Source organism: Schistocerca piceifrons, chromosome 5 (assembly GCF_021461385.2).
Source record: "Schistocerca piceifrons isolate TAMUIC-IGC-003096 chromosome 5, iqSchPice1.1, whole genome shotgun sequence".
Lineage (NCBI taxonomy): Eukaryota > Metazoa > Arthropoda > Insecta > Orthoptera > Acrididae > Schistocerca > Schistocerca piceifrons.
Genome location: NC_060142.1, coordinates 107,064,477 through 107,092,033, shown reverse-complemented (window position 1 = coordinate 107,092,033; position 27,557 = coordinate 107,064,477). Strand labels below are relative to the sequence as shown.

At 40.5% G+C, this 27,557-nt stretch overlaps 1 protein-coding gene across 1 annotated transcript in view; it reads left to right on the top strand.

Annotated features, from left to right (window-relative positions):
• The window catches only part of LOC124798209 (venom dipeptidyl peptidase 4-like), a 301,929-nt gene extending 297,418 nt beyond the window's left edge, over positions 1 to 4,511 (top strand). The window contains exon 16 of the mRNA XM_047261512.1: positions 2,876 to 4,511. Within this exon, the coding sequence (XP_047117468.1) occupies positions 2,876 to 3,019 (144 nt within the window). The 3' untranslated portion in view covers positions 3,020 to 4,511. The remainder of the gene's footprint in view (positions 1 to 2,875) is intronic.
• The last annotated feature ends 23,046 nt before the right edge of the window (positions 4,512 to 27,557 follow it).

Genomic DNA, 27,557 nt, shown 5'->3' with positions numbered 1-27,557 from the left:
TTTTTATAAATGGTTTGGGTGTGTATATATTTTAGCTAAACCATGACTGCATACATTTACACGGAAGAAATTCCTTAGGATTGGGATGCCCCAGCACTAGCAGAATTTGAGTGTGTGAAACAGGCTCTTTTGGGAGCACCTCTTCTGTCACATCTAAACTTAAGTAAAGATTTTTGCCATGAAAAATATTGTAAATGGCTAAAATATAACTATAGAATTGAAACAGCTAAAAATCCGCGGCAAAATGTTAATCAACAGCACCATCTACAAGACCCTAAATAGTCTAAATAACTCTAAATAAAATAGCAACTACATAATTGAATGAGATATATAATAAATGTGTCCAACTATTTATAATTTATAAGTTATATGGGAAAAAACTTCTGCTTCATCGTCTATAAGTCATCAGTCATCACAAGGGGTGGGGAAAGATGGTTTGGCGCGGGGGTGGGAGTGGGGTGAGGGGGGTGGGAGCACGAGTTTCACTAAGTTCACTGTTTCAGTCAAAAAATCTTGATTTTTCCTGAATTACACTTCATATTATTTCATATCATTATCAATATCTGCATTAAGCCCACTGATTTCTAGATATGCTCTCCCTTACTGGTATCTTCTTGTGGGATATGAAGCACACAAAAATTTCTACCTCCTCTCCAACCATTAACATTCATATATAATGCAGCAGTTCCAAAATATGGAAATATAGGTCCAAAATTACACAAATCAAAATAAAAGAAATAACATAACACTTAAGAAGAAACATACATTGGTGGTACAAATCAGTGTACTTCCAAATTACAGCAAAAGAGCAACATTGGCATTACGAAATTAAAAAAGACCTATTAGATCAATTTCGTAAAACATAAATAATGATCTCCTACTCATCAGAGCGTACAGATTTTAATGTTTTCCGAAGTGAAAGATAAATTTTCATTGTATGCATGACGTCAAATGAAAAATGTTTAGCGATAAACTGTTGTCACCAAATCCTTCTAACTTCTCATAAAGTTTCACTATAAATGATACTCTGCATTCGAATTAAACACAAATAACCTGCTGTCTCTACTAAGTACAAATATCAACTTTAATTATGGCATCATTGAGCTGTATCTCTATTACCTTATCATGAATATAAATGCAAAAACTAAAATTGCAGTTTGGGAAACTAGTTTGAAAGTAGTGAAAAAGAATTTTGGCCATTAGCTCATCAGAAGGATCAAAAATAAAAGTGTGTGTGTGTGTGTGTGTGTGTGTGTGTGAGAGAGAGAGAGAGAGAGAGAGAGAGAGAGAGAGAGGGAGAAAGGGAGAGAGAGAGAGAGAGAGAGAGAGAGAGAGAGAGATATATATATATATATATAGAGAGAAATATCTTAGATCACTGTCATAGGTAGTGATAAACAATCCCTAATATTTTAGTGATATGCAGAATGAGATATTCAAAGCCGGAAGAAAAAGTTTTTAATGCTATTTGACCCAGAAAACATCTACAAGGTAATCAGACAGCACACAATTTTATAAATCCTGCAGAACAGAGACAGAAAAGGGCCTGCAAATCTCAAGCCATTACGTAATGCATGAACGAACGATTTTGTGAAACCAAAAGGTTGCATGAATATGTGTTAGCCTTTCGCAGCAGGGCAATATGCAAGTTTATCCGATTATGTACTCTGAAATTCAGAGTGCAGAAAATAGTTAACTAGCTGAAAGACTATTTAATAGAAGCATGAAATTTTATGACCCGTACAATGATAGCTGTCCAATGAATCAGTGTGATCCCGGGTCTCATATCAGCTTCTCCATGATGCGCTCAATAGAAATATCACCAAAAACCGATCAACTACCTCAAATGGATGTCCTTATGGATCAAGTAAACCAAATTATTTTTTATATACTAAGATGGTATCTGTTCTTTCGAACATGTCCGAAAGAACAGATACCATCTTAGTATATACAGAGTGTCCCAGCTATCTTGTCCACCCAAAATATCTCTGGAACAAGAAAAGCTATTGGAAAACGACTTTCACCGGTATCAATGGAGGGCTGGGGCCCATGAATGTACATATTTGGAAACATTCTAAAACGAAAGCATATGTGCTTTTTAACGGAAACTTATGTTTTTTTAAATGGACCTCCAATATTTTTTCTTCAGCAATCCATAGCATGACAAAGCACATACACAATGGCGTTGATTGCATCGTAATATTCCGATTACATCCCGAGATATTAAGACGCGAAGTTGACGCTTGAAACACCCGACATGCGCTGCTAGCGCACGTCCTGAGGCTCAGGCGTGAACCCCATGCTGCCCGTAATCGCGATGTGATTGACATGCGTAATCACACTTCCATACTTATCAAGAGGTCCGAAACGAATAATACGGAATGTCGCTATTGAAAGATTCCTCTGACCCTTTCATAATTAATAATAAATCTTGCTGGGCTCCTCAAGACGCAGTTGTAAATGTAATTTTATAACTCAGGACAGCAATCATCACCAATTTATTAGTTTGTTACATTAGTATGTTCAACTGTTCTTGAGTAAACGTGATAGTTTTACCAGAGATCATGCTTACGTATTCCCTCGCAAACTTCCATTTTACGGCCTACTGCTATCCGTTGTGCAACAGATAAATATGGCCAAGTTATTTATTAATATTTATTCAACTATCATAAGTGTGCAGATCCGGTAATTCAGTTCATCTAAACATCAAAGGTTTTTCTTTCACATACATCCAGATACCGTCTTCCCACCTTCCATATTAATAGATACCTCATTTTTGTCGTCACTTTTGTCACGAGCACCGATCCCAGCCATATCTTTCACCGACAGTACCTTTCACTTGCTACTTACCGCTTGTTTGTTTTGCTGTTTACAGATTTACCCTGACGAGTATCACTGGCTTCTGAGCAGGAAGCATCACCTGTACAGCACCATGGACCAGTTCTTCCGAGAGTGCTTCGACAGATCTCATCTTCTGATCGATATTTTACGAGAAATGGTCGCTTCGCAGTATCAGTGATTCGTATTTATCTATTAATTCGGAATAAAATTACTGGCGAATCTGATAACAAGGAAAGGAAAGCGTGACATTAAGAAGAAAAAAATATTTCCTTCTAAGGAGTACGTGCTACTTGGCGGCGGTATTACGTCGTGTCCAGTGTATCTTCACAGGAAAGAGGCTACGGCTGCAGCAGCCCGCATCACACTGCTTTCCCGAAGCGTCTCAGCCCCTTGCCTCCTAAATCCAGTTTCATTAGAGAACCGTGTGAAAAGAGGCAAGAGGACTATTTATAATGCTAGCTTGGGACACTCCCATCAATCTGAATTCAGAATATTTCAGTTGTAATTGCTTTGCCACCCGGAAAAAAAATTCTAAGGTTGCGGGCATAACTGCCCACTATGGAAAAAAGCATCAACTATGTTTGTGTGTAAGGACAAGAATTAGCTTTAATGGATCGCTTTTATTGAGAAAATGTGCTATATCTTATCACGTAAAGAATCCGACGCTTGCGAGGACTGCTGTAGTGTCTGAAGGAAAATGCGCACCCTCTTGGTCGTTGGCCACTGTAAAGTTATACTCAAGTAATTAGCTCTTAATGTTGTGATTCTTCAGTTTCTCCCGACGTATTTCTTGCTCGAACAGTACACCCGTGGACTGTTGTCTGTCGCTGAGACAAAAAATCTCTTAATCATTTCTGGGTGTACTGTGTGACGAAACGCTCCAAGTTAAAGCCATGTGCGGACCGGAACATGTCGGACTGAGACATTTGTCTTTCGTGGCATTCTCTTGCCGTTTGAGGTGTACAGAGAGCAGTTCTGACCGACCGAATCACTGATGGCTCGGCTGCACAATTTCAAGCATCGATCCACATACAGCTTAACTTGTCACAGATATTTCACTGTATCTTTGCTACGGAAGTTGTATTGTCAATCTATCTAGTTTGCAATTACGTACCGTAAACAGTAATTTTCCACCATCGTACTGTATGTGGTTACAGTTGCTGGTGTCCTCCAAATGTGCAAGTAGCGGTGGAAACATTTTATGAATGGTTCTTCCAAATGATCCTGTATGTCCGTCACTCCAATTTCCTTATCGACGTTAATTCACTTTTCCAGTAATACAAAATCATAAATATCACTTCACAGTGCCCAATCACGACAAAAAAAGTGCTCTGCTTCAACTGAACCGTTTCTGTTCAGATGCGTTCTCAACAATCTCATCTGACGGGAGATTGCTGAGATTTTACTCCGACGTTTCATCCAATGCACTCCGTTTCCTGTATTACGCTTGCTGGAACCGGCCAACAATTGTGAAATAACCCAACACTTCGCTCATTCATGATAAAGCACTCCACGTGCAACTAAACTGACTTCTCTCGATTATTTACGGCGCAGTCACGAACAATAAATTAAAATTGCTGTGGTAATACAAGACAAATATCATATATCATGTAATTATTCTTCTTCACAAGTAAGCATATATGTTTTAATAAACTGTGTTTTCTCCAAAATTTGTTGTCGATTTATTTCTGTTTGACGCACAGATCCCTGAATTGTTTCCAACAGAAATGCAGTTTTCTGCGCAATCCAGTGTTACCCCAAAAACATTCTGATTGTGGCGTATGTGCTTTTCGCAGTTATTGCAAAACATTCGAAATAATGTGTTACCACACCGGAGGCCTAATCAGGGAAAACTGAGGCAACTTGACAAACGAGGCAAGATGACTAATCGCCTGAATGGACCAGTCAACAAAGGTCAGAAAAATTCTACTGGGGGAGAAAAAATTCGTGCAGTTACAAATTTTTATACAGTGTAGGAGCGAATACCATGAACAACATACAAAATAGTTCCTTTAAACGCCCTCGAACACCTCCCCACTTCAGGTAAAGACAAACGTTAATTTTATACCATTAACACTCTCAGTACCGGCCCTATACTTCTCCATATCAGCATGTCCGTAGAATCCAGGCGTGAACACCGCGTTATAATAGTTAGCCTGCCTCCACACACTACACACAAGCTGCAACCACTAGATAGGAACTTCATGGGACCCCTTAAGAATCATTATAGTGACTACATAAGGCAATGGATGATGCACAATAATAGGCCTCTTGGACCATACGATATTGCTGAGCTGCTTGGGAATGCATTCCTGAAATGTCAAACCGGTGAAATAGCCATTTCAGGGTTCAGAGTCACAGGAATTTTTCCTGTAAATCGCAAAGTGTTTAATGATATTGACTTTGCTCCATCTGAAGATATTGACGTTCAAAATCTGACTGTAGATGCTCTGAAAGCCAGAAATGGCGAACTCCTAAGGATAAGCCTTCAAAAATCAATCAGCTCAATGCATTCACCCTGGCACATCATCGACATTAACTATACCATCTGCAAGAGACTTGGCAGAAGCTGGGCCCTCAGGATGCTCTTCCCAGCAACGTTTTGGTCATGTTTCTCCCCAAGACGTATTGCCGATACCAAGACCAAAAAGAACATTGACAAACAAAGGCCCTAAACCCATTACTTGTGCTGTTTTAACTTCTTCTCCTTATAAACGTGCAGTAGAAGAGGCAAAAGAAAAGAAAAATAAGAAAACTAAGAAGAAACAAGACGTAAAAGAAAAGAGCAGTACAATGAAGAACGGTGGTAATGAAAGCAACCAAATTCTAGAACAAGTAGGAAAAATAAGCTAGTGTATGAACATGAATCAGGTGAAGAAGTTGAAGAGGCAAGTGTAGGTTTTGATTCGTGAGAATCCCTCCCAGACATTGAAGTTGATGTTTCTGTCCCTGATGCTGACGACACTGTATGTCTATTTTGTGCTGGGGTTTTTTCAAAGGACACAAAAGGTGAACTTTGGGTCCAGTGTATAGCCTCTGAGATGTGGGCTCACAGCGAATGCGCAGGATGCGAAAAAGATGCTTATGTGTGTGACTATTGTAAATAGACAAATAGACTAGGCGTAGGCTGTGAAAATCATCCCACCAGTAGACTAATTAACAATGTTCAGAGTGAATCTTTCTTTTATTATACACAAAAATTAAATAAAATTATTTTCTTCAAATTTTTGTTTCTTTTTATTTCAAACTACCTTGGGGCCTATATTACCAGCGCAAATTCTTGACGCAACAAAATGCAGACTATCAGGAAAAAATAAAATTTTGTTTTAAATATTAAAAAGTTGAACCAAAACATGTCGTAACTATTGCAGGACATACTAGAGAAATGTTTTATGTTAATTTCAGGTGATTATACTAAAAATAAAAGATGTTATATTAAAAAAAAACAAAGTGGGGCCCCATTTATCCACCTTTACCTCTACCTGTATTTAAAAATTTATATTTTGGAGAATGTCGAACGTACAAGTACAAAATTGACACTATTTTAACCCCGTTTTGTGTCCTTGAGTATGCAACTAGGAACAAAATCCTGTCTGGTATAACATGAACAAATTATGTTATTATATACGAAATTCTTTTCGTAAAATTCAAAAAGTCATACATTCACAGAGCAAATGAGTTTATAAATAGATAATGGTCACTGCTGAATACCGTATTTAAATACAAAAGCACTTTCTATATGGATTTATGCTCCATTTTCGTACGAAATACTTTGAAACAGAGTTCCACACACAATTACTCACAGCATTGTTCGCACTGATAACGTGTCTCCCTGCGAGAAGCTTTCCCACTTCCTTTCTTTGATTTTGAAGTTTTTTGCTTGTGGGTGGTAAATTATGCAGGAAATGTCGGTGTCAGTCAGCCGACAGGTCAGCTTTGCCTATTTGGAGCTGTTTGCAAGATTGGTTATGAAATCAGTTATTGTCATTTTCTTGCTCTGAAATGAACTGTGTAATCAAAATGCAATTGACGCTCGTACTAAAAGCAAATAAAAAAACAGTTTCCACCACCATTTTATAGTTCTGTGGCTGAATATATTGTACTGCAGTCACCGACAAAGACACCTGTGTCGTCTAAATCATCTTCACCTCCTAGATCATTGTCTATGTCTCCAAAATCTAACAAATCGACAATTCCTTCATCAGAAAAACCATAGCGCGCCATTTCTCTTACACAGAAAACCAATAGTACGTTCCATCTGTAGGCGAAAACAATGAATCATAACGAACGAAATACCGCGAACGCAAGATCCAAATTCACACCATCTATCCGTGCAACTAATGAATGACAGTATAAACATGGTACGTCGGTAATCGGCGGTGTGAAAACAACGCGCAGCACTTTTTAATCAACAAAATACGCTGGCCCATAGAATCTACAGTATTGGCTGAGAGAGTTAAAACAATATTTTTAATATTCTACGGTATAGCCATCCACTGCAACGCGGGAACTATTTTAACCCCATTTTGTGTTCTTTAGTATGCAACTATGAACAAAATGGGACCTTTTTGATGGAAATTAAATGTAGTTTGATTTTTTTATGGGGAAACATTTTCGCTAGAAACTGCGATTTTAGTGTTATTCTAGAAAAACATAAAAACTGATACTACTAAAACTTTACATGATGTGACGCTAAAGACTCGCACAGTGACGTCACTGCTGCCAGTCTAGTGCACGTTAGACAATTGTTATATAATTACGTTGGTTCACTTGTTATACTTTTCAATACAGTCAGAATAAGCTCTTGTGAAATAGAAGATAAGATACGCTGACGGAAGAAGTAGTTGTGTGACATGAACGGAAGTTGGTAGACGTGCTTCTACGTCTGAACAATGATGTACACTAAGTATTTGCGCCAATCGTATAGCAGTGGCGCTAGTACCGCCATTATGAGGGTTTGCTTCAAATACTCGCTTTAGTTACATTTGGTGGACGTAGTGAGTTGGTATTAGTCAAGAATGAGTTTACGGCATCAAAGACGCCCTCATCAACACCTGATTGAATTTGAACGAGGTTGTATAATAGGGCCACGAGAAGCTAGATGTACCTTCAGCGATTCTGTAGAGAGACTTGGCAGGACTGTAGCCACTGTACATGATTACTGGCATCGGTGGTCACGAGAATGTACGGTGGTAAGAACACTGGGCTACAGGAGGCCACGTGGCACTATCTAGAGGGAAGACCATCGAGTTCGATGTATGGTTCTGGCGCATCTTACTGTAATGTAAGCAGCATCATGCACCACAGTGTCAGGAGGAGGAAGAGGAGATTAGTGGTTAACGTCCAATCGACAACGAGGTCATTAGAGACGGAGCACAAGCTCGGATTAGGGAAGGATGGAGAAGGAAAGAGGCCGTGCCCTTTCAAAGGAACCATCCCGGCATTTGCCTGAAGTGATCTAGGGAAATTACGGAAAACCTAAATCAGGATGGCCGGACTCGGGATTCAACCGTCGTCCTCCCGAATGCGAGTCCATTGTGCTAACCACTGCGCCTCCTCGCTCGGTACCACAGTGTCAAAACGAAATGTTGATTCCAAACCACCACCATTTGCGACTTCAGTGATGTCAAGCGAGAACTCATTGGAGGGCACGATGGAAGTCTATTGTGTTTTCTGATGGAGACTGGTTCTGCCGTGGTGCCAGTGATGGCCGAGTGTTGGTTAGGAGGGGGCCAGCTGAGAACATGCACCCACCTTGTCTGCGTGCTAGATGCACTGGCATTTCAATTGGAGTTTTGGTCTGGGGTGAGATTTCGTATGACAGCAAGAGCACTCTCTTGGTTATCCCACGCGCCCTGACTGCAAATCTGTAGGTAAGCCTGGTGATTCGACCTTTCGTGCTACCATTCATGAACAGCACTCCAGGGGGTGTTTTCCAAGAGGATAACGCTCGTTGAAACACCTCTGTTGTAACCCGATATGCTGTACAGGGTGTCGACATATTGTCTTGGCCTGCTCGATCACCAGATCTGTCTCCAATCGAACACATATGGGACATCACCGGACGACAACTCCAGCGTCATCCACGAACAGTATAAATCGTTCCTGTATTGACCAACCATGTGCAACAGGAATGGAACTCCATGCCACAAACTGAGATCCACAGTCTGTACAACACAAAGCATGTACGTTTGCATTCTTTTGTTTAACATTCTAACATTACACCGGTTGTTAATGTACCAGCATTTCACATTTGCAATGGCTTATTTCACACCTTTTTCCCTCGGGGGAGCCTGTAACCTTTAGAGGGCGCGTCCTCGGGTGGCGGGCAGGGGAACGCCTCCCAGATATGGGTGGTAGGAAGGAAATCAAATACCTCTCGCGGACCAACAGGCTCAGTAGCTCCTGATCCATAGCGGACGGCTGCTAACAGCGTCTGTCTCCATGTTAGGAGCGGCTGACATTTTAGGGGAAGGCAACGGAATGCCACCATGGCAGAGTTCCTAGAGTACCCCCCTGGATAGATACATTCATTTCTAAATGCTCCGGAGTTTTAAATAGTTCCCCTGTCAATCTCTGGAGGGAACATTTCTGACTGGATCCACGTTAAAGATGAACACAAGGAAGAAAATTAATATTGGAACCTGGAATGTTCGAAGTATATATGAAGCAGGAAAACTAGCAAATGTTATCCAAGAAATGACACGAGTAAGTATTGATATACTTGGTATAGCAGAAACTTGGTGGCCTGACAGTGGAATGTCTTCTACAGCTCGATGCACAATGTTTTATTCTGGGAACAGGACCGAAATCAGAGGAGTGGGCCTTATTGCCTCAGAGCGCTATTCCATGAGTGTTACGGATTTTGTGCCACTTTCCGATAGAGTTGTCTTGTTAAAACTCAGTGTCAAACCAGTAAACCTCAATATTATTCAAGTACGTGCACCAGCTTCAGATGAGCAGGAAATGGACTCTTTCTACGACCAAGTCAAAGAAGTGTTTGCTCTTACAAAACATCACGAAGTTAATGTAATAATGGGAGATTTCAGATATGAGGACCTCGTAGGTCGTTTTGGTTTAGGAACATGAAACGAGAGAGGTGATAGCCTGCTACGATTCTACCAAGAAGAAAACATGAAAGTCACTATTACATAGTTCAGATTACCACCAAGACGACTTTATAGGCTACATGGAAACTTCCAGCTGACAACAAAGACAACATAGTCCGTAACCAGACAGACTATATTTTAATTAATAAGCGTTTTGGAACTTCAGGTACAAGAGCATCCACTTATTCTGGAGCAGGTGTTCCATCTGACCATACACTACTAGTAGCTTCTCTAAAAACGAAAACTTGGAAACACAAAAAACCAACTCAACAAAGAAAGATAGCTTATGAAAAACTCGAAGAGCCTGAACTATGAAGTGAAGTTAGCGAGGAGATCAACAACAAAATAGTGACAATGAAACCTCTCATTGACCAAGAAAATAGTACTAGAGTATGGGAGGAGATGAAAAACATTATGCTAACCACTGCTCGAGAAAAAGTAGGATATAAAAGAACAGATGGAAAACAGAAATGCATGACTGATGAAAATCTTTCATTGATGGACGAAGAGAGAAGGTATAAAGCTCAGTCAGATCAAACTAAGTACAATAACATCCAGAAACTCACAAGATCAAAGATTAGAGCAGAAAAAATGAATGGCTACAATATGAATGTGAGGAAATTTATAGCTTGCAAGCTTCACATGACGATTTTAACTTACAGAAGAAGTTAAAAGAAACTGCTGGGATATATAGAAGAAAAAAACATCTCCTTATTGACCAAAAAAATAATAAAATAGTTCTATATACCATTGAGAAGAAAGAGATATAGGAAGACTACATTAAGAACCTCTTTTCAGATGATAGACCAAATGTTGAGACTTGTAGGAACAACTACTTAACAGTAACTCCAGTCATGAAAGAAGAAATCGACAAAGTCATCAAAAACTCAATAACCAACAAAGTCACAGGGCCTGATGAAATTCCAATCGAACTTATTAAACTCCTTGATGTAGAAGGTATCAAAATCTTACACAAACTGTTTAACAAAATTCATGACACTGGTCATTACCCTGCCAAATGGATATCATCAACTTTCCTTCCTTTAACAAAGAAATAGGAATGCGAGAAGATGTGAAGATCATAGACTCATTCGTCTTATGAGCCATTCTCTGAAAATATTTTTGAGAATCATCCATAAAAGGCTGTACGAAAAATGTGAGACATTCATTAGTGAGACACAGGTCGGATTTAGGAAAGATTTAGGTGCAAGGGAAGCATTACTCGCACTACAAGTTCTAGTATAAAACTGCTATGATCAGGGTAAAAATGTAGGTCTCTGTTTTATTGTCTACGAAAAAGCATTCGATAGAGTACAACATCATAAACTCATGGAAGTTCTCAAAAGAACTGATATAGATGAGTAAGGTAACCGCTGTATAGAGAATTTATATTGGAATCTGACAGCGCAGGTTAAATTCGATAATGAGGTCACAGATTTGTTCAATATATGTAGAGGAGTCCGACAAGGATGTATACTGTCACCCCTGTTATTTAACTTATATTCTGAAAGTGTGTTTGAGGAGGCACTTAATGACGTAGAAAAAGGCATAAAGGTTAACGGAGTGTACATCAACAACATTCGCTATGCTGATGACACGATATTGATAGCTGATAATTTAGATGACCTTCAACAACTCGTCAACATAGTAGGAGATTACAGCAGTATTCCAGGTCTGAATATTAACATCAAAAGACTAATTTTATGATTGTCACACGAGAACCCGACTCATTTAAAGACGCAAATCTACGATTTCAAGAGTCTGTAATACAAAGAATCAACAAGTTTAAATACCTCGGAACCTGGCTTTGTGAAGACTGGCGAACAGACTTGAAAATAAAATGTCGCATAGAGAACGCCCGAAACGCCTTCATAAAATTTAAGGATATTCTTAGAAGCACAGACCTAGACCTAAACCTTAGAGTCCAATTTGTCTCTGAACAATGGACACTAAATATGACAACAACGAAGACGTTAGAGGCCTTTGAAATGTGGATTTATTGCAGAACGCTAAAAATACCGTGGACTGCGAGAATAACCAACACCGAATTACTGGAATGAATGAACAAGCAGCGAGAAATGTTGACAGAGCTTAAAAGAAGAAGAACTGCATGCCTAGGACATACAGTACGCAACACCAAATATATGCTTCTGAAGTTAATAATAGAAGGGAAGACTGAAGGAAAAAGGAAAACAAGGGCGTATAAGAACATCCTGGTTGGACAATATAAAGCAGTGGACTGGACTAAAAAGTGTAGAGCAGCTATTACATACTGCGGTTCCCAGAAGAAAGGTGCAACTTGTGGTCGCCAACATCCATTAATGGATAAGCAACAGAAGAAGAATGCTAATCACTTAAATGTGTTATCTAGACACATTAATTCCAGAAATTTCATTGTTTTACATCAATAATTTTTTTCGTGTTGCATTTCTTTTCCACTGTGTATCTGGTTGTTATTTGTTATAAGCGAATACGCTTATAGCGAACCACAGTTCTTTAAACATAAAATGGTTCAAATGGCTTTGAGCACTATGGGACTTAACATCTGAGGTCATCAGTCCCCTAGACTTAGAACTACGTAAACCTAATTAACCTAAGGACATCACACACATCCATGCCCGAGGCAGGATTCGAACCTGCGACCGTAGCAGCAGCGCGGTTCTGGACTGAAGCGCCTAGAACCGCTCGGCTATAGCGGCCGACTTCTTTAAACAGTCGAAGTCCCTTCTGTAGAACAGCTTTAGACATCTGACTCCCTTACAGTTGATTTAATGTGTCAAATGTTTACATTACCGTCGGATACAATAGACAAAAGAAAATCACCACATTGCATCTTCAAGCGTAAAGATTTTACATGTTTAGTCAAAGACCGACGGTCTGTTGAATTGTAGTTGCACATGAAATTTGTTGTCTGGTACTCAAATACTGGTGTTTGTTTCGCTGAGGGTAACGGGAGTTTATTACAACTTTCTCTGGTCTTCAGGTTAATCTTCCACGTGTTTCATAGCTCCAAGTGAGTTCACCGAGTTCTCGGAAAGCACAAGGTCCTTTTTCCGCTTTGAAATGTCACACTTTTTGCCTTTTTTTTTTTAATGCTGCGCGTCGTTACAGCTAATAAGTTAAGAAACTCAACCGATCATATATGACAGTATATAAGAGACTTGGCATTGATGTTGTGACTCCCTAACTCAGGTCCGGCTCGACATAAGCCGAGAGGTCAAATAACAAAGAAAGAGGCACCAATTAATTGAAATCAGATATATGCTGCTACAGAGGGTTGGTCCCCTAGTTACAAGTAAAATTGATGTATTTATTTTCTTATTTTTGTTTCGATGTGTTAATTAATAACTGTAAATGCAGATTTCTCCCAAAAAGAAAAAAAATCAGAGAGTAAAGAGACTATCGTAGTCAGATTTCTTACATAATTCAGTACAGTGTTTCGGTATCTGATCTATGATAGGACCATACTGAGAGAATTTAACATTCTGCGAAATGGCGACGAGCGTTAAATTCCGTTGACAAGGTGAAGGGCTCCTTCTTCAAAAACGAAAAAGTCGTCCCTCGGGCTGGTCAGTGGCTGGACAGGATGGGAATCCTGTGAGGAACGACAACTTTGTTTCCTCTACTTGTCCCAGCAGATTTTTTTTCAAGTCAGAAGCTTACTGAGCACCAGCCACTCCCAGATCACATTGTAAGACGTCGGGGTCTCCTGACCTTCATTGCTTATATATTCCGCCCTCACAATCATATTCCGCACATCAAGACGATTCATTCGAACCCAAACTCGATAAGATAAAGTCAATGTTGTATGAATTCATGTAAACGATATGCAAATAACAAGTGCACACAGGGGTTGAAATACTCGAGCCTGGTGTACACACATACATTCCAGACACGACGGTCACAGGAGCTTTTAGTTCGAGAGAGGCAGACCACACACTGGGAGGCCGGTCTCTTCAGAGGACGAGTCATCCTCGGCCGCCTGTGGAGCAGACAGCGTGTGCCCGAGTGAAAGGGGGAACGACCCTGTGTTCGGCTCAAAAGCAAATTCCGCTACACTGTGTGGGAGCGTCCAACCTACGCAATATTTACACATAGCACGCAATTTCAGAGATTTTCACAATGAGACAGCAAACGCCAAACGCCGATACAATAAGGTAGGAGACGAGATACTGGCAGAAGTAAAGCTGTGAGGACGGGGCGTGAGTCGTGCTTGGGTAGCTCAGTTGGTAGAGCACTTGCCCGTGAAAGGCAAAGGTCCCAACTTCGAGTCTCAGTCTGGCGCACAGTGTTAATGTGCCAGGAAGATTCATATCAACGCAAACTCAGCTGCAGAGTGAAAATCTCACTCATGCCAATACTACAGATTTCTGGATTGGTCGCCTTAAAGAAACGTCATTCTCCCGTTTTAGAAGAGCAATGCTGATTGGCAGACGATATTTCTGACGCCTTGAGCTGAAAGAGTAATGGAAGAGACCGAAAAGTATACCCCTTCACGTCTGGCGTGGAGAGGCGCCATTCTGTTGTCGCTCTTGGAGCGAGGAACAAGTCTCTCCTCAGTACTTCACTGGGAGAGCACCTCTGTCGAGAGCAAATCGAAGTGCGACTCTATATTGAGTCCTTGCGATTAAGTGTTGTTCACTGTGTTGGCCGACACACTTATTGTGTGGTGTGAACGGACAGAGTTATAGTTAAACGCCTGCGAGCGAATTTTTGAGTGGCATCGTGGTTGACTGGTTATCTGTCTGGTGTACCACGCCAATAGTTAGACTAGGGGCGAATAGGAATCCTTGACTTCATCAAGGCGTAGGGAGAGTTTGATTGGCGAAAGTCAATCCAGATAGAACGAGAGTTATCTTATTTGTCAGCTGCGAGTGGCGCAGACAGCAGTCATCGCAGCTTACAGTATTGTGCGCTACGGCTATTGCGAGCCCAATATTTCCTCCACAACAGTACATTTCTCCGCATTTCACACACGACAGTCTCGACCGTGCCTAGCAACATTCTAAAGGATAATTATTCAAGTTGAGTAGGCAGGCCTCTCCGCCATTCTGCCAAGTCAGTAACTATCTTAAAAAAAAAGTTTCGTATGGCTCTGTGCACTATGGGACTTAACTGCTGTGGTCATTAGTCCCCTAGAACTTAGAACTACTTAAACCTAACTAACCTAAGGACATCACCCACATCCATGCCCAAGGCAGGATTCGAACCTGCGACCGTAGCGGTCGTGCCACAATCTTAAACTTTGTACAGAAATTTCATTAGCGAATCCTATCCTTGAGAGGTCACTTCACATTACAAAAAGAACCAGGATATAACTTGTTCAATTCATAACTAAAAGTGCCATTGTGATTTCTCAGAATTTTTGCAAAATAAATAATAATTTTCGTTAGTTTCATGTTTTTCTTACACTAACTAGCACTACTCCAGTACCCAAGAATCTCAGTAGTTACATAAGAAATTTTATGAATTTTTGTGTCATTTCCTTACAGCAGACGACTCCAGAAGATATTTATTGCTGAAACTTTTTCAGATATTATTCTTTAGAACGTTAGGAGCGTCTGTCTGACTTCTGTAGTAGTGTGGGGGTGGAAATAGTATCTTGCAGGAGCCGCAGGGTAAAGGGTACATTTCAGATTAATCCATTGCACAAAATAACAGAATAGCAGATCCCCCCCCCCCCCATTCACCACAGAAAATAGCCACCCTTCCAGGATAGGTAAAATAGGTAAGCTACCAGGATAGGAAAGTGTCAGGATATTTAGGTACGGCAGGTCGCAGCAGTAGCGCTTTGAAGAACTTTCTTTGATGTTTTAAATAACTATTTGAAAAGATTGGGATCAGAATAGATTCAGATAGTGAAGAAAGCAGAATTGTAGGGAAAAGGGCGTGTGTTATTGTGTTGGAAATTTTTGCATTTTTTACTATTTTTGTGTAGCTGTTAGGGCATAGAATATTCAGGTGATAGGCACAGACGCAGAGTGACGCAGAGACGCAAGAGACGAAGCGTGACGCAGCATCATATAAGTTAGAATTAAGGAATAACATTTTTCTCCCTTCGCAAGCGCACAGGTAGAGATTGGAGACTGTATCAGAGCAGACAGAACATTAGCCGAGAAGTCACGACGTTGTTGTTGTTGTTGGGTCAACCAACAAGTAAGTGGTCGTACAGTTTTGTAGATAGGGTTGTGGTGTGTTGAAAGAATGTCCTTGTAAACGAGAGCACAAGCCAAAACGTTACGTGAGAGACAGCAAGTAGACAACATGGGGGAGAATCAACCAGATACACAGCATGTAAACGAGCTTATTGAGAATAGGACAGAAGGTGAACTCGAGAATAGGACAGACGGTGAATCAGAGAATAGGACAGTCGGGGAGCTGCAGAATCAGCAGGCTCAGTTAGACTGGGATAAAATTGAGACATCAAACAGATGGGAATCGAAGGGATGAGAACATCGAATTTCCAGAATATGAAATTCCAGGTATGGCACATTCTGAGTCAGAACTAGACAGCCCACGTAGGAAATGGCAAAGATTAGAAGCGAAACGAGCACAGGAAACGCGTTTGTTTGCCGCATATTCGGGGACAGAATACGCGTCAATACAATCAATGAACCGTCAGTTAGCTAACGTTCAAAGAGAAGTACACAGTGAGGAAGAGGGGGGACATTTAGAATACATCGAACCTATCGTACACATTCTAAATATGCCCCAACAGCAGACACAGAATTTTGCGGAGTTACGAGCGCCACGAAAAGGTTCCGTAACAGACGCAACTGTACCTGCAAACACAAGACATACACAACAGAGGGGGCAGAAAGCGGAGTTGTTTACGCCACGTAATGGTTCAATGACAAACGCAACTAGTCCTCAACACAGACAGCACGGGTTATTGCTGTTATCAAACTTGGAAACGCCATAGCATAGCCCAGTAAACGACGTAACTGGCCGAGTGGAAAACAATAGATCGAGAATACATAGTTCAGCAGAAGGTAGTGTTACAGGACAGGACGCGATCATGGAGATGTTACAAAAAATGAACGCTAGTATGACGAAACAGAATCAGGATATTAATACACAGATGACAAAACAGTATCTGGAATTGAAACAGGATAACCAGAACTTGAGACAAGAGATAAAGACACTGATTCAACAGATCGAAATTCAGATGGAAGAAGGGACCGCTAGAATTGATAGTCAGATCACTCAGATAAACAAAGACGCGAAAGAATCTAGAGAAAGAATTCAGGTACTAACAGAAGGTCAGCAGCAATTACGCACTGATGTGGACAAGGTCCAATTTGACACTGTAAACGTTGACAAAAAGGTGGAACGTTTTACGAAAAAAGCCACTCGAACAGCAATACAAATTTCGGAAGAACTAGCAATTCAAAGCAAGGTCGCAAAGGTTGCACTGAAAAAATATGATCAGTGGGTCAATAAAATAGAACATAGAAACAAAGATCAGTTTGAAAAGCTTCGAACAGAGTTGATACAAACTATCGAAGAAAAGATCGAGACAGATTACACCTGTAGCTAAACAACTGACGCGTCAAGCATTAATTCACTACACAAACACGCGCCGTCTAAGAAAGTTCAAGTAGAACCAAGGCTAGACGTAACACTCGCACAGAAATCGAAACAGAAAACCTCGATTAAAGTAATGCATGACACGCCACAGGACCAGGCACAGTACCTAGAAAAACGGAACACATACATTCAGCCGATACCAACTGAACCAGTAAATCCAACGACACAACATAATAGCAGCACAGGTACTATACCACGAACGACGAGAGCAGAAACACATGAACAATACTTTTGTTCACCAATGATACGATATGACGCGGATATGAGTCAGGAAATTGAGAATAGGCAGACAGGCAGTAGATTACCAGAGAATAAACACGACGACACAAGCAGTGGCAGATTATTTGAGTCCATGAATCAGCCACAATGCCGGATATATGAGTAGATACGATACAGACCACTTCCTTACAGTCAGAAAATTTCAACATTTCAAGGAAGAAGGCGGTAGCTTGCATGCACGCACATTCATCGACCAGTTTCAAGTAGGCTTACCAAACCACTGGAGCGTAGCTCACAAACTTTACTTCATTTGTGCACACATGTCAGGGACAGTGGCAGAGGTGATGCAAAAGATCGCGGCTACCTGCACGTCTTACCTACAGTTCAGAACAGCATTTCTCGAAAGATATTGGTACAAGGAGGCGCAAAACAAAATTAAATACGAGTTACTTCAGATGACACCATATGAAAACTCAAGAGAGAAAAGCGTGGTAAAATTCTTTGATACAATGGACAAAAAGAATCAATGCATAGACAAACCATACAGTAACGGAGAGCTGATACGTCTGTGTAGAATGAAGTTACCGGTAAAGTATCAACAGGCGGCAGTAGGAAAAAATGAAAATACCGAAGAATTCAAAGAGGTTTTAAGGGAACTTGAATTTATGTTTAAAGAAGACGAGGTGAAAGAAAAAAGAAAGGAAAGGGAACAGCAAAAGGAGAGGACTAAGAACGAATATTCCAATAATAATAATAATCGTAATCCTAACACCAATAATCTCAGGCAATTTAACAGACAAGGACAGTGGCACAATGGAGACAATTGACATAGAAACGATAACCAGAATAATTGGTACCGAAATAGGAACGGTAATGGACACTCATACAGTGGCGGATATGGATTTAGGAATCAAAATGCCAACGGTCAAGTGTACTTTGAAAGAGGTCACAATGTTAGAAACAGCAACTGGCGAGACCAGGGCGCGAATAATTACCGAGGAAATTATGGTCCACAGAGACAAGAACAACACAGCAAAGAGAAACCAGATGTAGAAGTTAGGCCACCAAATACTGCAAAACGTAAAGACTGAATTGAAAAATGCGGAAGAGGTTAGGTAACCTAACGCCCCCCCCCCTATCTTATACTAACCACTAAATAAAAAATAAATTAAGAATCAACAAAATAGCTCATTAATTAAAAGAAAAAGAGACACAATACACACTAACAATCTCTTGTAGTATCAAGTACACTACAACATGCACACAAATAATAAATGGTACACAACAATTAAAAGAATGAAGAAGTGGTAGGACATAATTAGAAAAAAAGAAAAGAAATCATATATATACAATAATTTTTGCCACTATCAGAAACTTTTTGCATTTTATAAAATCAGAGTTTTTTTGTAAATAACAAATATATGTGAAACAAAAATTGTAAATATTTCTAGGCATCAGAGGAACATCGGCACCACCACCAATCACCAGCTCCCTTAACACCAGATGCTTCGAGATAGCGACGGAGAGGGTACAGACATGTTGAGAAAGCACTTAGGGCAATAACAACAACATGAAGACCAACGCCACACCAGAAATGCAGGTTGGAACCAGATTGGACTTCAGGAGGACAATGCGCAGCATGGACATTTCGTATGTCACGACACTGCTACACAACAGCAGAGTGTGGGGAGAATCATAATATGACGAGACGACAATGAAGGTACTAAAAAATTACTAAGATCTACAAACTCATCAAACAACAGGTGGAAAGGCAGTCAGATCCTACAAATCTTATATCACTCCTACACTAAAATTCACATATTCCTAGCCCAAGAAAAACAGAAGAATGCAAGAAAGAAGAGAATAACAGAAGATGCAAGATGAAGAAGGGCAGAAGACAGCAAGATACATCTCTTTCCTATCCTACAAAGCAAATTGCTACAAACGTCTTTCCACGAACTTTGAGGCATAGCAACTACTACAACCACCTTTCCAAAAATAAACCTTGAATCGTCAAACAAATACAAGCGAACGGCAAACGGAATATTAAGTAGTACATTATCCAGAAATAGATTCAGCGAAATGAACAGTATTCTCCCTACCACATCATCAAATCACCATACCGAACCAGGTGTGAAGTACCAAGATGTCACAGCACAATATTGGGTGACGATCGTCGGTAGCCAACTACAATCATCGAACTGCCATACCGTCCCAGGTGTGACAGCAAAGGAGTACCAGGACATCACTGTTTATGCAGTAAATCACAGTCATCATCATCGGTTAAAAGTACCACTCCATGATGACAATGTCAACAATGTAAGACCCGGCGTCGCATGCTAGAGTGCTTCTCCCATGATTTGTGACACCCATACAAATGAGCCGCCGCCTTCCAGTATTTCAGTGGGGATCATCGAGCACAGAAACTGACGCAGCAAAAAAGGAAAAAACTCATTAAACACAAATGCAGAGTTAAGAAAATGACATATTTGTAAAAGTACCTTTTCCCTTTCTTGTAAAAGTAATTATTTTTATTATGTATGTAAAGACCACAATTTATAGATACCTTAAACCTTGTGTAAAGAAACTTAGTATAGTTATATAATCTCAGAAACTCATGGAAAGTCTATTTAGAAAAGGATTTATGCAGGATTTTTCCTCTTTAAGTAACATTCAAAAACACCTTAATATCGAGGATAGAATTAAGAGTAAACCCTTCTTCATTCCACAAAAAAAAAAAAGAAAATTTTACACTGACACACAAAGAAAAAGATAATGCCTAAATAAATAAAACAAACTAACACAAAAAATCTTTAGTGAACATTTACGCAAAGCCTGACTGAAGAAAAGATATAACCACACTAAAACATGATATGCTGTACACTAATGAGTTTAGAAAAATAATATTGTAAAAACAATTTTTGGAAATGAAAAAGAAAAACAGAGACACATACTGGCAACGAGAAAGAATAACAACCTTTGTAAAGTCTATATTTGCCTAACAACAAAATATAAATTTTAGAATTAAAAAATGGAAACCATAGCTATAAAGAAATCATTAGAAAAAAATGTTAAGAATGGCTGAGAAAAGTTTATTGGAAAATCTAAAAGAACAATTTTTGCCTGACTTTTGTCAATGTTTTCCTCAGCATTGACAAACCCCAGATAAAAATTTTGTCAGAAGGAGGGAGGTATGTAAGACATCGTGGTCTCGTGACCATCATTGCTTATATATTCCGCCCTCACAATCATATTCTGCACATCAAGACGCTTCATTCGAACCCAAACTCGATAAGATAAAGTCAATGTTGTATGGATTCATGTAAATGATATGCAAATAACAAGTGCGCACATGGGTTGAAATACTGGAGCCTGGTGTACACACATACATTCCAGACACGACGGTCACATGTGCTTTTAGTTCGAGAGAGCAGACCACACACCGGGAGGCCGATCCCTTCAGAGGACAAGTCAATCTCAGCTGCCCATGGAGCAGACAGCGTGTGCCCAAGTGAAAGGGGGAAAGACCCCGTGTTCGGCTCAAAAGCAAATTCCACTACACTGTGTGGGAGCGTCCAACCTACGCAATATTTACACATAGCACGCAATTTCAGAGATTTTCACAATGAGACAGCAAACGCCAAACGCCGATACAATAAGGTAGGAGACGAGATACTGGCAGAAGTAAAGCTGTGAGGACGGGGCGTGAGTCGTGCTTGGGTAGCTCAGTTGGTAGAGCACTTGCCCGTGAAAGGCAAAGGTCCCAACTTCGAGTCTCAGTCTGGCGCACAGTGTTAATGTGCCAGGAAGATTCATATCAACGCAAACTCAGCTGCAGAGTGAAAATCTCACTCATGCCGATACTACAGATTTCTGGATTGGTCGCCTTAAAGAAACGTCATTCTCCCGTTTTAGAAGAGCAATGCTGATTGGCAGACGATATTTCTGACGCCTTGAGCTGAAAGAGTAATGGAAGAGACCGAAAAGTATACCCCTTCACGTCTGGCGTGGAGAGGCGCCATTCTGTTGTCGCTCTTGGAGCGAGGAACAAGTCTCTCCTCAGTACTTCACTGGGAGAGCACCTCTGTCGAGAGCAAATCGAAGTGCGACTCTATATTGAGTCCTTGCGATTAAGTGTTGTTCACTGTGTTGGCCGACACACTTTTTGTGTGGTGTGAACGGACAGAGTTATAGTTAAACGCCTGCGAGCGAATTTTTGAGTGGCATCGTGGTTGACTGGTTATCTGTCTGGTGTACCACGCCAATAGTTAGACTAGGGGCGAATAGGAATCCTTGACTTCATCAAGGCGTAGGGAGAGTTTGATTGGCGAAAGTCAATCCAGATAGAACGAGAGTTATCTTATTTGTCAGCTGCGAGTGGCGCAGACAGCAGTCATCGCAGCTTACAGTATTGTGCGCTACGGCTATTGCGAGCCCAATATTTCCTCCACAACAGTACATTTCTCCGCATTTCACACACGACAGTCTCGACCGTGCCTAGCAACATTCTAAAGGATAATTATTCAAGTTGAGTAGGCAGGCCTCTCCGCCATTCTGCCAAGTCAGTAACTATCTTAAAAAAAAAGTTTCGTATGGCTCTGTGCACTATGGGACTTAACTGCTGTGGTCATTAGTCCCCTAGAACTTAGAACTACTTAAACCTAACTAACCTAAGGACATCACCCACATCCATGCCCAAGGCAGGATTCGAACCTGCGACCGTAGCGGTCGTGCCACAATCTTAAACTTTGTACAGAAATTTCATTAGCGAATCCTATCCTTGAGAGGTCACTTCACATTACAAAAAGAACCAGGATATAACTTGTTCAATTCATAACTAAAAGTGCCATTGTGATTTCTCAGAATTTTTGCAAAATAAATAATAATTTTCGTTAGTTTCATGTTTTTCTTACACTAACTAGCACTACTCCAGTACCCAAGAATCTCAGTAGTTACATAAGAAATTTTATGAATTTTTGTGTCATTTCCTTACAGCAGACGACTCCAGAAGATATTTATTGCTGAAACTTTTTCAGATATTATTCTTTAGAACGTTAGGAGCGTCTGTCTGACTTCTGTAGTAGTGTGGGGGTGGAAATAGTATCTTGCAGGAGCCGCAGGGTAAAGGGTACATTTCAGATTAATCCATTGCACAAAATAACAGAATAGCAGATCCCCCCCCCCCCCCCATTCACCACAGAAAATAGCCACCCTTCCAGGATAGGTAAAATAGGTAAGCTACCAGGATAGGAAAGTGTCAGGATATTTAGGTACGGCAGGTCGCAGCAGTAGCGCTTTGAAGAACTTTCTTTGATGTTTTAAATAACTATTTGAAAAGATTGGGATCAGAATAGATTCAGATAGTGAAGAAAGCAGAATTGTAGGGAAAAGGGCGTGTGTTATTGTGTTGGAAATTTTTGCATTTTTTACTATTTTTGTGTAGCTGTTAGGGCATAGAATATTCAGGTGATAGGCACAGACGCAGAGTGACGCAGAGACGCAAGAGACGAAGCGTGACGCAGCATCATATAAGTTAGAATTAAGGAATAACATTTTTCTCCCTTCGCAAGCGCACAGGTAGAGATTGGAGACTGTATCAGAGCAGACAGAACATTAGCCGAGAAGTCACGACGTTGTTGTTGTTGTTGGGTCAACCAACAAGTAAGTGGTCGTACAGTTTTGTAGATAGGGTTGTGGTGTGTTGAAAGAATGTCCTTGTAAACGAGAGCACAAGCCAAAACGTTACGTGAGAGACAGCAAGTAGACAACATGGGGGAGAATCAACCAGATACACAGCATGTAAACGAGCTTATTGAGAATAGGACAGAAGGTGAACTCGAGAATAGGACAGACGGTGAATCAGAGAATAGGACAGTCGGGGAGCTGCAGAATCAGCAGGCTCAGTTAGACTGGGATAAAATTGAGACATCAAACAGATGGGAATCGAAGGGATGAGAACATCGAATTTCCAGAATATGAAATTCCAGGTATGGCACATTCTGAGTCAGAACTAGACAGCCCACGTAGGAAATGGCAAAGATTAGAAGCGAAACGAGCACAGGAAACGCGTTTGTTTGCCGCATATTCGGGGACAGAATACGCGTCAATACAATCAATGAACCGTCAGTTAGCTAACGTTCAAAGAGAAGTACACAGTGAGGAAGAGGGGGGACATTTAGAATACATCGAACCTATCGTACACATTCTAAATATGCCCCAACAGCAGACACAGAATTTTGCGGAGTTACGAGCGCCACGAAAAGGTTCCGTAACAGACGCAACTGTACCTGCAAACACAAGACATACACAACAGAGGGGGCAGAAAGCGGAGTTGTTTACGCCACGTAATGGTTCAATGACAAACGCAACTAGTCCTCAACACAGACAGCACGGGTTATTGCTGTTATCAAACTTGGAAACGCCATAGCATAGCCCAGTAAACGACGTAACTGGCCGAGTGGAAAACAATAGATCGAGAATACATAGTTCAGCAGAAGGTAGTGTTACAGGACAGGACGCGATCATGGAGATGTTACAAAAAATGAACGCTAGTATGACGAAACAGAATCAGGATATTAATACACAGATGACAAAACAGTATCTGGAATTGAAACAGGATAACCAGAACTTGAGACAAGAGATAAAGACACTGATTCAACAGATCGAAATTCAGATGGAAGAAGGGACCGCTAGAATTGATAGTCAGATCACTCAGATAAACAAAGACGCGAAAGAATCTAGAGAAAGAATTCAGGTACTAACAGAAGGTCAGCAGCAATTACGCACTGATGTGGACAAGGTCCAATTTGACACTGTAAACGTTGACAAAAAGGTGGAACGTTTTACGAAAAAAGCCACTCGAACAGCAATACAAATTTCGGAAGAACTAGCAATTCAAAGCAAGGTCGCAAAGGTTGCACTGAAAAAATATGATCAGTGGGTCAATAAAATAGAACATAGAAACAAAGATCAGTTTGAAAAGCTTCGAACAGAGTTGATACAAACTATCGAAGAAAAGATCGAGACAGATTACACCTGTAGCTAAACAACTGACGCGTCAAGCATTAATTCACTACACAAACACGCGCCGTCTAAGAAAGTTCAAGTAGAACCAAGGCTAGACGTAACACTCGCACAGAAATCGAAACAGAAAACCTCGATTAAAGTAATGCATGACACGCCACAGGACCAGGCACAGTACCTAGAAAAACGGAACACATACATTCAGCCGATACCAACTGAACCAGTAAATCCAACGACACAACATAATAGCAGCACAGGTACTATACCACGAACGACGAGAGCAGAAACACATGAACAATACTTTTGTTCACCAATGATACGATATGACGCGGATATGAGTCAGGAAATTGAGAATAGGCAGACAGGCAGTAGATTACCAGAGAATAAACACGACGACACAAGCAGTGGCAGATTATTTGAGTCCATGAATCAGCCACAATGCCGGATATATGAGTAGATACGATACAGACCACTTCCTTACAGTCAGAAAATTTCAACATTTCAAGGAAGAAGGCGGTAGCTTGCATGCACGCACATTCATCGACCAGTTTCAAGTAGGCTTACCAAACCACTGGAGCGTAGCTCACAAACTTTACTTCATTTGTGCACACATGTCAGGGACAGTGGCAGAGGTGATGCAAAAGATCGCGGCTACCTGCACGTCTTACCTACAGTTCAGAACAGCATTTCTCGAAAGATATTGGTACAAGGAGGCGCAAAACAAAATTAAATACGAGTTACTTCAGATGACACCATATGAAAACTCAAGAGAGAAAAGCGTGGTAAAATTCTTTGATACAATGGACAAAAAGAATCAATGCATAGACAAACCATACAGTAACGGAGAGCTGATACGTCTGTGTAGAATGAAGTTACCGGTAAAGTATCAACAGGCGGCAGTAGGAAAAAATGAAAATACCGAAGAATTCAAAGAGGTTTTAAGGGAACTTGAATTTATGTTTAAAGAAGACGAGGTGAAAGAAAAAAGAAAGGAAAGGGAACAGCAAAAGGAGAGGACTAAGAACGAATATTCCAATAATAATAATAATCGTAATCCTAACACCAATAATCTCAGGCAATTTAACAGACAAGGACAGTGGCACAATGGAGACAATTGACATAGAAACGATAACCAGAATAATTGGTACCGAAATAGGAACGGTAATGGACACTCATACAGTGGCGGATATGGATTTAGGAATCAAAATGCCAACGGTCAAGTGTACTTTGAAAGAGGTCACAATGTTAGAAACAGCAACTGGCGAGACCAGGGCGCGAATAATTACCGAGGAAATTATGGTCCACAGAGACAAGAACAACACAGCAAAGAGAAACCAGATGTAGAAGTTAGGCCACCAAATACTGCAAAACGTAAAGACTGAATTGAAAAATGCGGAAGAGGTTAGGTAACCTAACGCCCCCCCCCCTATCTTATACTAACCACTAAATAAAAAATAAATTAAGAATCAACAAAATAGCTCATTAATTAAAAGAAAAAGAGACACAATACACACTAACAATCTCTTGTAGTATCAAGTACACTACAACATGCACACAAATAATAAATGGTACACAACAATTAAAAGAATGAAGAAGTGGTAGGACATAATTAGAAAAAAAGAAAAGAAATCATATATATACAATAATTTTTGCCACTATCAGAAACTTTTTGCATTTTATAAAATCAGAGTTTTTTTGTAAATAACAAATATATGTGAAACAAAAATTGTAAATATTTCTAGGCATCAGAGGAACATCGGCACCACCACCAATCACCAGCTCCCTTAACACCAGATGCTTCGAGATAGCGACGGAGAGGGTACAGACATGTTGAGAAAGCACTTAGGGCAATAACAACAACATGAAGACCAACGCCACACCAGAAATGCAGGTTGGAACCAGATTGGACTTCAGGAGGACAATGCGCAGCATGGACATTTCGTATGTCACGACACTGCTACACAACAGCAGAGTGTGGGGAGAATCATAATATGACGAGACGACAATGAAGGTACTAAAAAATTACTAAGATCTACAAACTCATCAAACAACAGGTGGAAAGGCAGTCAGATCCTACAAATCTTATATCACTCCTACACTAAAATTCACATATTCCTAGCCCAAGAAAAACAGAAGAATGCAAGAAAGAAGAGAATAACAGAAGATGCAAGATGAAGAAGGGCAGAAGACAGCAAGATACATCTCTTTCCTATCCTACAAAGCAAATTGCTACAAACGTCTTTCCACGAACTTTGAGGCATAGCAACTACTACAACCACCTTTCCAAAAATAAACCTTGAATCGTCAAACAAATACAAGCGAACGGCAAACGGAATATTAAGTAGTACATTATCCAGAAATAGATTCAGCGAAATGAACAGTATTCTCCCTACCACATCATCAAATCACCATACCGAACCAGGTGTGAAGTACCAAGATGTCACAGCACAATATTGGGTGACGATCGTCGGTAGCCAACTACAATCATCGAACTGCCATACCGTCCCAGGTGTGACAGCAAAGGAGTACCAGGACATCACTGTTTATGCAGTAAATCACAGTCATCATCATCGGTTAAAAGTACCACTCCATGATGACAATGTCAACAATGTAAGACCCGGCGTCGCATGCTAGAGTGCTTCTCCCATGATTTGTGACACCCATACAAATGAGCCGCCGCCTTCCAGTATTTCAGTGGGGATCATCGAGCACAGAAACTGACGCAGCAAAAAAGGAAAAAACTCATTAAACACAAATGCAGAGTTAAGAAAATGA